The sequence below is a fragment of the Myotis brandtii genome, unplaced genomic scaffold (assembly GCF_000412655.1).
Source record: "Myotis brandtii unplaced genomic scaffold, ASM41265v1 scaffold513, whole genome shotgun sequence".
NCBI lineage: Eukaryota > Metazoa > Chordata > Mammalia > Chiroptera > Vespertilionidae > Myotis > Myotis brandtii.
Genome location: NW_005369552.1, coordinates 4,511,830 through 4,525,754, shown reverse-complemented (window position 1 = coordinate 4,525,754; position 13,925 = coordinate 4,511,830). Strand labels below are relative to the sequence as shown.

Below are 13,925 nucleotides of genomic sequence, written 5' to 3'. Positions count from 1 at the left end.
GAGGTCACAAATGGAAAACTTCTGGTGAGAAAACTGTTAGTGAATGGTCTGTACCAGAAGACTTCCAAGAAATCTATGGCATTTTTATACACCAATAGTGAACTTACAGAAAGAGAGATTAAAAAAACAATCCCATTTACCATTGCACCAAAAAATTTAAGATACTTAGGAATAAACTTAACTAAGGAGGTAAAAGACCTGTACTCGGAAAACTAAAGGACACTGAAAAAAGAGATAGAGGAAGACATAAACAGATGGAAGAACATACTGTGTTCATGGATTGGTAGAATCAACATCATTAAAATGTCCATACTACCCAAAGCAATCTATAGATTCAATGCACTCCCCATTAAAATACCAACGGCATATTTCACAGACCTAGAATGAACTCTCCAAAAATTCATCTGGAATAAAAAAAAGACCCCGAGTAGCTGCAGCGATCCTGAGAAAGAAGAACAAAGTAGGAGGGATCTCGATACCTGATATTTATTTTAAGGCAACCTTCAGAAAGCAGAAGGTAGCTTGAAGGTGAAAAACATATTGGTTATTCTGTGGGTTCCTTTATTGATTGTATATAATTACACTGTCTCAGAAGTTCTGTTTTGGAACTTTCACTCTTCTAGAAAGGCACAATCCTACTATGAATACAGGCCCATCTTATGGTAGGTAAGCTTAGTGAGAGATTATAGTGAGAGTTGCTTAGACACATAAAAAAAGATTTGTACTTTTTATATTCTATATTACTTAAATTTTAATTTCTTATGGTACTAGTAATACATGAATATATTTTCCTTTTAAAAGAAACACATGAGGCTGTAGGACCCACTCTGAAGATTCTCCACTTACATGGCTGGCAAGTCAGTGTTGGTTGTAGGCAGGTGCATAGAATAAAATGTGGATGTGCCCCATCTCCTTTTCTCCCTCAGCCATTGCTTCTGACCCTACATGCAACCACTGTCAACATTTTGGTGTGTGTCCTAGCCCTTTTCTAAGTCGATATACAAAGATGTGTATGTACATACCCCACCCTCACTACATAGGATTTTAAACATAAATGTGATTACACTACCTACATGTAGTGCTTGGAGTTTAGGTTTTACAGTGAACAATAAGGCCCACTTCAGACTTCTTTAAAAGCTGCAAAGTATTCCAAAGTGTGGATAGACTATAATCACTTTTGTAGGGGATGCAGTGGTGTGCCACTTAGAGTCCCCTTTCAGAACCCGGCACTCAATCCTCCAACTGAAGTTTTGGAGGTTGATATTGCTGGCTGAACCCTCTCTGGGAATTGCCTTCAGCCTGAGAGATGTACTCCGGCCAAGGTCATGCTTGCTCCCCAGCAGCAGCAGCCCCTGTGGGACTGGTTGAAGTTTTCACTCCTCTGCCCAGTTCTACTTCCTTCACTTCCCCATAGATGTTGACCTCGTGGGGTTTTACTAATGAATTTCCTGCACTCAGATCCTCTGTTATTCTCATTTTTTCACTATTATAATGCCACAAACACCAGATGTGTAAGTATTTATTTAAAACAGATGCCTACAAGACATCATGCAGGGTCAAGGGCACATTTAAATTTTGGGGAGATACTGCACTATTGCCTTCCAAAATGGCTTTACTAATTTGCACTCCAAAATAATTACTTTTCTAGAACTTTCAGTTTCAAAAGAACAAAAAAGCATGAGGCTGATGTGTCAGATAGAGAACTGGGGAAAGCCCCCAGACGATGGTGGTGAAGAGGATGATGAAGAATAGGTGACGTTTATGTTATGATGTGTTTACTTTGTGCCAGTTACTGCCTTTACCTAGATTTGTGATTTAATTGTCACAAAATGCTGGTGAGGTTTAGAGAAGCTAAGCACTTGCCCAAGGTCACATAGAAGTAGTGGATCCTAGACTCCCTCCTGGATATGCCTAACTCCAAAGGATTCATGCGTTTACCCACAGTGTTCCTAGCAGCCCACAGCAGAACATGTCACAACCAGTCTACATTGGAATTCTTACAAACTACAATATCTGGAAGCAGACCGTTCTGATTGTGAAAATAGAAAGGACGTTTTCTTCTGAGCCCCATAGTGCAGAGGTGGCCCTACCTATATCTCTATCTTTGACACTGGGACTTAATTCATATATATTTATATAAAGAAGAATACTAGAAACACTACTTGGAATTTAAAGGCAGGAAAAGAAAAGATAAAGCCTGTCTTTTAAGTGGGGCTGTGCACTTGACCAAGTAATGAGGGCACTCATTAGTTGCTTAAGAATGACCTGTGGAATTTATGTTGAAACAATACTGAGAAGAATAACACAGATCCAGAAAATGAAAGAAACCCAGATAAGGAAAAGTGAGAAAGATATAAAATGAGCAAAAGAGAACACATAAACCATGTGAATGTAGTTATATTAAACAGGCTTAGAAATGGAATCTTATACCTCCCAGCATTTAATTATTCACCATAGGCCCTCTGGAATGGCACAAGATGAATAAAGGCAGCTGTGATTGTACAGATTAAAAATCAAATGGTGAAATAAATGTGGAAGGTAGGTATGATTCAGAAAGTACTAGTAAACAAGAAATAAAAGTGTTTTTTTCAATCTAGAAAAGAGAACATTTTTAAAAACTATATTTTTTATTGATTCAGAAAGGAAGGGAGATATAGAAACATCAATGATGAGAGAGAATCATTGACCAGCTGCCTCCTGCACGCCCCACACTGGAGATCGAGCTCACAACCTGGGCATGTGCCCTTGACTGGAATTGAACCCGGGACCCTTCAGTCCACAGTCTGACACTCTAGCCACTGAGCCAAACCAGTCAGGGCTAGAAAAGAGGAGATTTCTGAAGAATTTGGGAAATGCCCACTAGCTATGGTTTCTTTAGAACTAAATGACAAAGGATAACTTTGAGGGATTCTTTTAATAGATATTACTACTCAATGGAGGGGATTACTCTGTAGCTTTTTGCTTCTAACAGCTAGTGAATAATAGTGTCTACAGGGTGCTTTTTAGGTGCCAGGTCTCAGATCAAGAGACTTATTTTATTTAATCCATGCTCTAACCTTATTATCACTCCCATTTTACAGATGAGTAAGAATTTGTAGTAACTTGCTCAAAGCACACAGGTTGAATTCAAACTCAAGATACTTAGGTTTCCATTTTTCCATATATCTGTTTGTCATTTGTATGCCTTTCTGGTGGAAGTATCTATTCAGGTCCTATGCCCATTTTTAAATTGGGTTGTTTGCTTTTTTGTTGTTGAATTGTATGAGTTCTTTATGTATTTTGGATATTTAACCTCTGGTTGGAGGTGTTGTTTGAAAATGTCTTCTCCCATTTGGGTGATTGCCTTTTTGTTTTGTTGACAGTTTCTTGTGCTATGCAGAAGCTTTTTAGTATGATATAGTCCCATTCATTTATTTTTGTTTTTACTTCCCTTGACTTTGAGATCAAATTAATAAAATCCTCTCTAAGAACTAAGTTCATAAGTTTAGTTTGTTTACTATGTTTTCTATGTAATTTATTGTTTCAGGTCTTATATTTAGGTCTTTTATCCCTTTGAGTTAGTTTTTGTATATGGGAACAAACAACTTCACTAGCTACTAGGGAACCGCAAATCAAAGCTACAATGAGATACAACCTTACACCTGTTAGAATGGTTATTATCAACCAGAAGAGTAATAACAAGTGTTGGAGAGGTTGTGGAGATAAAGAAACCCTCATTTACTGCTGATGGGAATGTAAACTGTTACAGCCATTATGGAAAACAATATGGAGGCTCCTCAAAAAACTAAGAATAGAGTTACCATATGGCCCAGCAATCCTGCTTCTGGGTATCTACCAACAAATATTTAGACATTTATTCATAAAGATATATGTACCCTATGTTCATTGCAGCATTATTCATGATGGCCAAGACATGGCAAGTATCCTTTGATAAATGATTGGATAAAAAAGATGTGGTACATATATAAAATGAAATATTAGCCATAAAAAAAGACAAAATAATGCCATTTGTGACAACACTGATAAATCTTGAGAGTATCATGCTAAGCAAATAAGTCAGAGAGAAAATGTCAAGAACCATATGATTTCAATCATATGTGGGATATAAAACTAGAAGCAACAAATGAACAAATGACAAACAAACAAAACTCACACAGATAACAGTATGGTGGTTACTAGAGGAAAGGGGGTGATGGGAGTAAAGGGTAAAGGGGGTCAAATATATGGTGATGAAAGGAGCTTTGACATTGTGAGGTAAACACACAATATGATATATAAATGATGTATTACAGAATTGTGCATTTGAAACCTATATGATTTTATTAACCAATATCACCCCAATACATTTCATTAAGAAAAGATAGTAAGTTTTTAGAGCCCAAATCCCCACACTTGCAACCCTCCAGAGGGCCAACTGGATCAAATGAGGCTAAACATCACTAGGTAGGGGGTGCTATTGGGATTCATGAGTCATAAGCTTCATATTTCTTCCTTGGAAATTGATCAAGTGGGGCACTAACTTTTAAGAATTCAAGTTTGCTGGGCCTGATTTAAATTAGGAAAGATTTATAGAGTTAACTTAAGGCAAAACAAACATACAAACAACAATGACAACAAAAATAAACCCAACACAATTCTTTAAAAGTTAAAACTTTAATTTTATATATAATTCTGAAATATCTATTAAATATTTTTAGTAGTATTTTGGATAGACAGTAAGAACAAAATCAATGGAATTCTTAAGATTTAATTAAACGTTAAGAGAATTTTGTTAGGTCAGTGATTGGAAATGGCCTGTACTTTTAATATGGAGCATGCTATTTACCTTGATTAATAACCTTGAAAAGCCAATTAATCTCTTTCTCAATTTCCTTATCTGTTCTGTACTGATATGATTTGGAGTTAAGAGGGAAGTTAGTAAGAACATGGACAGAAGCCAAATAGTTATTTGAACTAATGCTGTCTAATAGGTGAACTGTTTTCCTTTGTGCTAAATTATAGTACTGAGATAGATTTAATAGATTTTAATCAAGTATAAATAATATTTTATGAAAAATTCTTCAAAATTAATATTACCAGTTCTACCATAACTTTCTACTTTTATCTTCACTTATCCTGGTCCTATTCAAGTTCCACTTTGACGTCCAAATCTCTTAATAGAACCAGAGTTATATGATAGTCATAGTTACAGTTATAGGTTTGATTGGAGACCAGCAAGTTCACTACACACACACACACACACACACACGGTCGATTACAGAAATAAAAGAAACCAAGAACAAGAATGTAGAGAACATGTCTGGCCCATGTTGCTCAGTGGCTGAGCATCGACCTATGAACCAGGAGGTCATGGTTCAATTTCCCATCAGGACACATGCCCATGTTGTGGGCTTGATTCCCAGTAGGGGGCATGTAGAAGGCAGTGGATTCAAAATTCTCTCTCATCATTTATGTTTCTATCTCCCTCTCCCTTCCTCTCTGAGATCAATAAAAGTCATTTTACTTTTTAAATTTAAATTCTTTATTGTTGAAAGTATTACATATGCCTCCTTTTCCCCCCATTGACCTGTCCCCAGCTGCTCCCCCCAACCCTCGCACATGCCCTCACCCCGCCTACTGTCTGTGTCCATTGGTTATGCTTGTACGCATGCATATAAGTCCTTTGGTTGATCTCTTACCCCCCGCCACCCTCCCTTGTCTTATCTCTGAAGTTTGACCATCTGTTTGATGATTCTATGACTCTGGCTATATTTTTGTTCATCAGTTTACCTTTTCATTATATTCCAAAAATGAGTGAGATCATGTGGTATTTATCATTCTCTGACTGACTTATTTCACTTAGCATAATGCTCTCCAGATACATCAATGCTGTTGCAAATGGTAAGAGTTCTTTCATTGTTATAGCAGTACTAGAGGTCCGGTGCACAAAATTCATGCACAGGTGGGGTCCCTAGGCCTGGCCAGCGATCAGGGCCTATCAGGGCCATCTCGCCCAGTCCCGATTGGGGCCGGGCCAGGGAAAGGGACTGTGGGAGGTTGACTGGCCGTGGGAGGTTGGCTGTGGGAGCACACTGACCACCAGGGGGCAGCTCCTGCATTGAGCATCTACCCCTTGGTGGTCAGTGCGCATCATAGTGACTGGCCGACTGGTCATTCCAGTTGTTCTGGTCGTCTGGTCATAACAGTGGCTTAGGCTTTTATATAGAGAGATAGTATCCCATTGCGTAGATGTACCATAGTTTTCTAATCCACTCATCAAATGCTTTTTCTGCATCAATCGATATGATCATGTGGTTTTTGTCTTTCAATTTGTTTATGTGATGTATCACATTTATTGATTTGCGGATATTGTACCGGCCTTGCATACCTGGAATAAATCCCACTTGGTCATGGTATATGATCTTTTTAATGTATTGCTGGATGCGATTTGCTAATGTTTTGTTTAGGATTTTAACATCTATGTTCATTAGAGATATTGGTAATTCTCTTTCTTTGTATTATTTTTATCTGGTTTTTAGATTAGGGTAATGCTGACTTCATAAAAGGAGTTTGAAGTGTTCCTTCCTCTTGAATTTTTTGGAATAGTCTGAGGAGGGCAGGCTTCATTTCTTCTTTGAATGTGAAAGAAGAACTCCCCTGTGAAGCTGTCTGGATCAGGGCTTTTGTTTGCTGGAAGTTTTCTTTTATTACTGCTTCAATTTGCTCAGTAGTTATTGGCCTATTCAGATTATCTGATTCTTCCTGATTGAGTTTTGGAAGACTGTATGTTTCTTAGGAATATGTCCATTTCATCTAGGTTGTCCAGTTTGCTGGAATAGAGTTGTGCGTAGTATGTTTTTCACAATCCTTTGTATTTCTGTGGGGTCAGTTGTTACTTTGCCTCTTTGGCTTCTGATTTTGTTTATTTGGGTCCTCTCTCATTGCTCCTTGGTAAGCCTGGCTAGAGGTTCACCAATTTGTTTATCCTTTCAAAGAACCAGCTCTTGGTTCTATTGATTTTTTGTATATATATATTTCTTGTCTCTATGTCTTTTATTTCCTCTCTGATCTTTATTATTTCGTTCCTTCTACTTTGGGGTTTTCTTGTTTCTCTCTTTCTAATTCTTTAAGTTGTAGGGTTAGATAATTTATTACTATTTTTTCTTGTTTTTTGAGGTAGGCCTGCAGTGCTATGAACTTTCCTCTAAGGACTGCTTTCACTGTGTCCCATAGATTTTGGATTGTTGTGTTTTCATTGTCATTTGTTTCTGGGATTTTTTTATTTCTTTTTTGATCTCTTTGGTAACCCAATCATTGTTTAATAGCATGCCATTTAGCCTCCAAGTGTTTTATTTTTTAAAATTGTTTTTATTGTAGTTGATTTCTAATTTTATGCCACTGTGATCTGAGAAGATGCTTCATATGACTTCTATCTTCTTGAACTTGAAGAGACTTAGTCTGTGTCCTAATATGTAGTCTATCTTTGAAAATGTCCCATGTGCACTTGCGAAGAATGTATATTCTGTAGCTTTGGGGTGAAATGTTCTGACAATGTCAATTAGTTCCGTCTGATCTGGTGAGCCATTTAGGATTGCTGTTTCTTTGTTGATTTTTTTAAATCTATAATATTGATCCAGTGGTGTCAATGTGGTATCAAAGTTTCCTACTATGATTGTATTCTTCTCGATCTCTCCCTTGATATCTTCCAGAAGTTCTTTTATGTATTTGGGTGCTCCTGTATTTGGTGCATATATGTTTACCAGAGTTAGAGCCTCTTGTTATATTACTCCCTTTAGTATAAGAAAGTGCCCTTCCTTATCTCGTTATGGCCTTCACTTTGAGGTCAATTTTGTCAGATATAAATATTGCTACCCCAGTTTTTTTTCATTTTCATTTGCTTGAAATTTTTTTCCCATCCTTTCACTTTCAGTCTCTGTGAGTCCTTTGTTCTAAGGTGGGTCTCTTGTAGATAGCATATATATGGGTCATGTTTTCTTATCCATTCAGCTACCCTATGTCTTTTGATTGGTGCATTTAATCCATTTACAATTAAGGTTATTATTGATAGGTACTTGTTTGTTGCTATTTTCATTCTTTATGCTTATGTTCCTTCTTCCCTTTCTATTTATTCTTTTTACAATAGTCCCTTTAACATTTCTTGTATTGTTGGCTTGGTAGTCATAAACTCCCTTAGTCCATTTTTTGTCTGCGAAGCTCCCGATTTCCTCTTCAATTTTGATCGATGGTCTTGTTTGATAGATTATTCTTGGATTCAGTCCCTTGCTTTGCACCACTCTGTATTCTTCATTCCATTCCTTACTGGCCTGATGTGTTTCTGTTGAGACATTGTTTTATAGTCTAACTAGAGGCCTGTTGCATGAAGAGATTCATGCAATAGGCCTTCCCTTCCCTTGGCTGCTGGCACCAGTTTTCCTCTGGCACCCGGACCCAGGCCTTCGCTCTGGCTGGGTTCCGGCCAGAGCCCCCAGCCCAGCCATCAGGCTTCGCTGCTCCGCTGATCCCAGGGCCGTGAGGCCTTGCAGCTCCACTGATCCCGGGCCTGTGAGGCCTCGGGGCTCTGCTGATCCCAGGGCCGGGAGGCCTCGTGGGCTCCACTGATCCCGGGGTGGGAGGCCTCGCAGCTCTGCTGATCTTGGGGCCAGGAGGCCTCATGGCTCCACTTGGCGCCAGGGCCGTGAGGCCTCGCAGCTCTGCTGATCCCGGGCCGGGAGGCCTCGCTGCTGGGCTGGCTTCAGGGCCGTTTGGCTTCGCTCCACCGCTTGGAGCCTACATATGCAAATTAACCGCCATCTTTGTTGGCGGTTAATTTGCATATCGCCCTGATTAGCCAATGGGAAGCATAATGAAGGTATGGTCAATTGCCCTTTTTATCTTTTATTAGATAGGATGTTAGATCCATTGTAGTAACTTTCTGTCTCTCTCTTACAGCCCTTAAGATTCTTTCTTTGTTGTTAATGTTTACCACTGTAATTATGGCAAACATGTTGGTGGGGGTCTTTTTGGGTTCATGATGTCTGGGATTCTCTGTACTCATGTGATTTTTTTCTTCCCTAAGTCAGGAAAGTTTTCTGTCATTATTTCTTCAAATAGGTTTTCTATTCCTTGCTCCTCTTCTTGACCTTCTGGCACCCCTATTATGCAGATGTTTCTTCATTTCGTACTGTTCTAAATCTCCCTTAAACTCTCCTTCCTTTTAATTCTTTTTTTCCAATTTCTGTTCAGTTTGGGTGTTTTTTCTATCCTGTCTTCTAACTATTGATTTGGTCCTCTGCTTCTTCTAGTCTGCTGTTGAAATCTTCCATTTTGTTATTTATTGCAGCTATGTCATTCTTCATTTCCTGTTGATTCTTACACATGTTGGTGAATTTCTCATCTAAATGGTTGAGCATCTATATAACCATTACTCTGAATTCTTTCTCTGCCATATTGCTTGTCTCCATTTCATTCAGTTCCTTTTCTGGCAATCTCTTCTTTTCTCTCCTTTGGAGATTATTTATTTGTCTCCCCATTTTTGCTGTCTTTTTCTGGCCCTGAGCACCCTGCTTGGGGTCCAAGAGGTTGAAGCCCCTTTGATCAAATGGTCTGGAAATTTTTAGTCCAGAGGTTGGGTCTGCCTTGAGTCTCACACCTTTATTGTATCTGCTTTGAGTTGTATCCCCTTCTCCCATGGATCTGGTCCCTCAGTTGTCTGCTTCAGATTCTTGGGGTGTCTGGGGCATGTGCACAGTTCCTCTAGTGTGTGACTCCCTGTATGGACCCAGAGCCCTCTGGCATGTAATTTGTATCCGTGGCAGGGTGGTGTCCTAGGTCACTCTGGAAGTGCAGTTGCAGCATGGTCCTGTGGCCCCTGGCTGGGTGCACTGGATTGGTCTGGGTCACCCTGGCAGTGCTGTACTGTGGCCCGGAGTGGGACAAGTGCTGGGTTGTCCAAGTTGCCCCTCCTGGGGCCCAGGGTGGAGCAAGCACCGGGTTGTCCTGGGTCGCACAGTCAGCACCCTACTGTGGCCCAGAGTGGAATAAAAGTATTGTTTATAAAAAAATGTAGAAACTAAAAAAAAAAAATGTAGAAACTTACTTTTTCCCATTATAACACCTGACAAATATAGGGATTGATATATTAACTAGAGGCCTGGTGCATGAATTCGTGCACCAGTGGGGTCCCTTGGTCTGGCCTGTGGGATTGGGCCAAAAACAGCTCTCTGAGATCCCCCGAGGGGTCCCAGATTGTGAGAGGGCGCAGGCCAGGCCGAGGGACCCCACTGGTGCACAATCAGGGCTGGGGAGAGATGCAGGAGATTGGCTAGCCAGGGAGGAACCACAGGAGGACTCTAGGGCTTGTCTGGCCTGTCTCACTCAGTCCTGATCGGCCAGACCCCAGCAGCAAGCTAACCTACTGGTCGACTGTCTGCCCCCTGGTGGTCAGTGCACGTCACAGAGAGCGGTTTAGCGGCCTTAGGATATCATTAGCATATTATGCTTTGATTGGTTGAACAGCTGACGGGCCAACTGGACACTTAGCACATTAGGCTTTTATTATATAGGATTATGCAAAAATTGCTATTTTCCCTTTCTACAACTAAAGGTAGAAAATTTTAAGCAATAAGAGCATTACAAAAATTCAATCTTTTAGGTATTGTCAAGTCAATTATAACTGGTTCTTTAATAAATGAATCTGCCTGCTTATATTGTCATATTCCTATAAAACAAGTCTGGCTTATGATCATTCCTATTTGAAAAGGAGATGGTAATTATTTACTTCACAAGAAGGATTCTTCTCTTTAGAAACTGACTTGTCATAGGAGTGACTGTCCAGATAACTTTTTTGAGAAATTTAAAATATGATCCAGTTTATGTATGACTTCTCAGGAATCTATTCTTTCACAAGAGAAGGTATTTAGGTATTTTTCAGATGCAAACATGCAGGAAATTTAAAAAACAAAAGCTAAAACACCAGAATTTCTTTGAAAAAAAAACAGAATTGAAAACATAAGTGCAAAGATTGTTCAGACAAATCTGAGGCTTGTCTAAACTACACATTCTGAGAATTTATGGGAAAAGAGAGTAAATTTTGGCCACAGCTGAAGCTTTAAATTCTAAACATGCTCTGTGGTGAGAAATGACAGCAATGTTAGCTACTGTCTTGGCAGACAGGTCATGGCCATGGCTTTGCCTGGCCCTCTAACCTTTCTTCAGAAAATATGAATGTCATAAATGTAAATCGATATGCAATATTTGTTTAAGAAACCCAAATATTTTAGGATCATAGCTTTAAAAATCTACTCTAAGCATAGAGGATTTTATGTCCTAATATTTTTGGGACTGGAGATATTACTGAAATTGTGATTATGTTGTTAAATTATTAAATTACTCATTTGTACTCCCTAAGGAAAAATATCTAGACTTATTCATAGGAATGAAATGTAACATTTTATGAGACAGCATGCAATTAAATTATTTGGCTAGGAAAGTTCAAAGCAAGATCACTGGGAAAAGGGCAGCAAAAAGAGGAAACCTATGGTCCCAGTCATAGACTCTAAATACACTTTTTAGAATCAAAGCATCATGTGAAGTTTATACTTAATAGATAGAAATGACTAAAAATAAAATACATTTTGGAGAAAGATAATTTTGCAAAAAAATGTTATTTTGGTAATATCCCATAGATCCAAGTATTCTTTTGTAATGTTAACATCAAGAAATAAAATGATGGAAAAATCAAAGGAAAATTATATTCCTTTGCTAAAACTTTTATGGAGATTAAAGTGCATAATAAAAATTCGACTGTTAAGATTATGGAAAAATGCAAGTTTTAGACATGAGATTTTATCTACTATCTTTAAAAGAAAGATAAAAATTTTGAAGAGAAACTTGTCTCTAAAAAGCAGGGTTATTTTACATTTACTGAAAGTAGATGTCTTTTAAAATTCTATTCTTATTGATTTAGAACAAAATAGGTTTGGAGTTTAATACTAGTTCACTTTTATTTTATTTGTAATAAGTTGGAATTTAAAATGAATTCACTTTTATTCCTTTCTTTGGGTACCTGAAGACAGCCATTTAATTTTATTTACTTATTTTTTATATTAGCAAGTGAAATGTTGAAGCAAGAGAAGCATTCATTTGTTGATTATTGTATGTGCTCTGACTGGAGATCAAACCCACAACCTTTAAACTTGCCTGCAACCATTGTATGTGCTCTGACTGGGGATCAAACCCACAACCTTTAAACTTGCCTGCAACCGTGGCATATCTGGATGACGCTCTAACCAACTGACCTACCTGGATAGGGAATCAATATAGCCATTTAAAATGCAACAATTTATCAAAAAGGAAAATCAACAGTCTACATGAGTCTTTTCAAAAATAAACTTCAGCTGCCTTCTTTCAAGTTCTAACATGTGAGCTTTTTTTTTTTTTTGAAAAAGCTCATGCAATTTGGGTATCTTCATTAACCCTTGTATAATAGTTATGAAATTCAATAAACTATAGCTCTGAATGTTTTTTGCTGAATGACTAATTTATATAACAAGGGCAGTGGTTTTAAAAGTGTGGTCTGTGGAACCTGGGTGCCACATTTCTTTCCTTTCTTCCCTTCCGAAGTTTTGAACAAGGTGGATTTAACCTTTTGAAGGGTGCTTTTTGGATTTAGTTTCGTCTAAAGATGGCTGAAGGGCTTACTGCTCACATCTCTCACAAGCATTTCTAGAAACTCCTTTAATATATCTTCTTGATCATTTTCAAATCCTGTTCTAATGTTTCACTATGACTTTCCAGGCAATTAAAAGAATGGGGCTATAATGACAAACCACTCTCCTGGTGGAATACAAAAAATCAACGTAGCTGTACACTTGTAGGTGTGGTCTTTCTGCCAGGGAAATATAGGCCATTTTGCATTCCCATAGAATTTAATATGCTTGAATAATTGCAAAAGCAGTCGGATCTCAGTTATTCATATCATGAAGAACAACCCTAATTGAATTTTCCACTGACCAGCAGCCCCTGCTTACGAGAATCCATACCTGCTTCCACATACAGTTGCTATGGCTTTGAAGCAGCCAGATGCAAGTTGGTAGGAACCTGTGTAGCATCGGTCAATTGCCCAATTAAAAAGATTTATTTGGTCAGGATTAAGTTCCAAGAGTAAGACGACAACTTCACAGCCAAGTTGATGAACCTGAACACACAGAGGAAAGCAATTATTCATGTTTAATGAAATGTTATTCCAGGAAAAGACACAAAATCAAGCTTAGTCAATATTGAATGGGGTAAAATAAAAGTGAAGACTGAGCATTCATCTTGATTAATTTTTATTTCACATTTTCCTCTTTAAGAGGGAGTGATTGAAACTGAATACTGAAATGTATGAACTAAACGGGATCCTACATAAATTTGTCCTATAGGTCCACTCATTCTCGATCATATAATGCTGGAAAGGTGGTGAAGACTTTGTCTATATTTCTTCTTTGCATTTAAAATGTTTCTGAAAAAATATATGTGTTTGGCAAAAAAATTAAATATACAAAAGGAGAGCCTTTATGTATGCAGTCTTTTAAGAAAAAATCAGAGTGAGTATGTTTAGGAGGCTTGATTACTAAATATACTGTGTAAAGCTTAGCTGGCAATCTTTTAAAAAGAAATACAGTTATCAATAAACTCTTCATTATCAGAGACTTCCATATAAAATATCAGCATTGTAAAGAGAGTTAATAGGATACTTAATTGATTCCTGAAGCTACTGTCTTTTGTCCAGAAGATGACTGGTGCCTGGAGACTATATTCCCCTCCAAAAACATTTTCCTGTCTCCTCTGGAAGTTACAACAAGGTGGGGAAGGAAAGATTCTGGTTTTGGGGAGTGATATTCTAATTGGATGGTTAAACATGCTCAACCTAGTTTCTAAAAGGGCTTAAGATAAAAACTGATATG

At 38.1% G+C, this 13,925-nt stretch overlaps 1 protein-coding gene across 2 annotated transcripts in view; it reads right to left on the bottom strand.

The window, feature by feature from the left end:
- The window catches only part of FRY (furry homolog (Drosophila)), a 306,328-nt gene that overhangs the window by 15,131 nt on the left and 277,272 nt on the right, over nt 1–13,925 (bottom strand). For both annotated transcript variants that reach the window (XM_014548562.1, XM_005877266.2), the window contains exon 29: nt 13,020–13,174. In XM_014548562.1, the coding sequence (XP_014404048.1) occupies nt 13,020–13,174 (155 nt within the window). The remainder of the gene's footprint in view (nt 1–13,019; nt 13,175–13,925) is intronic.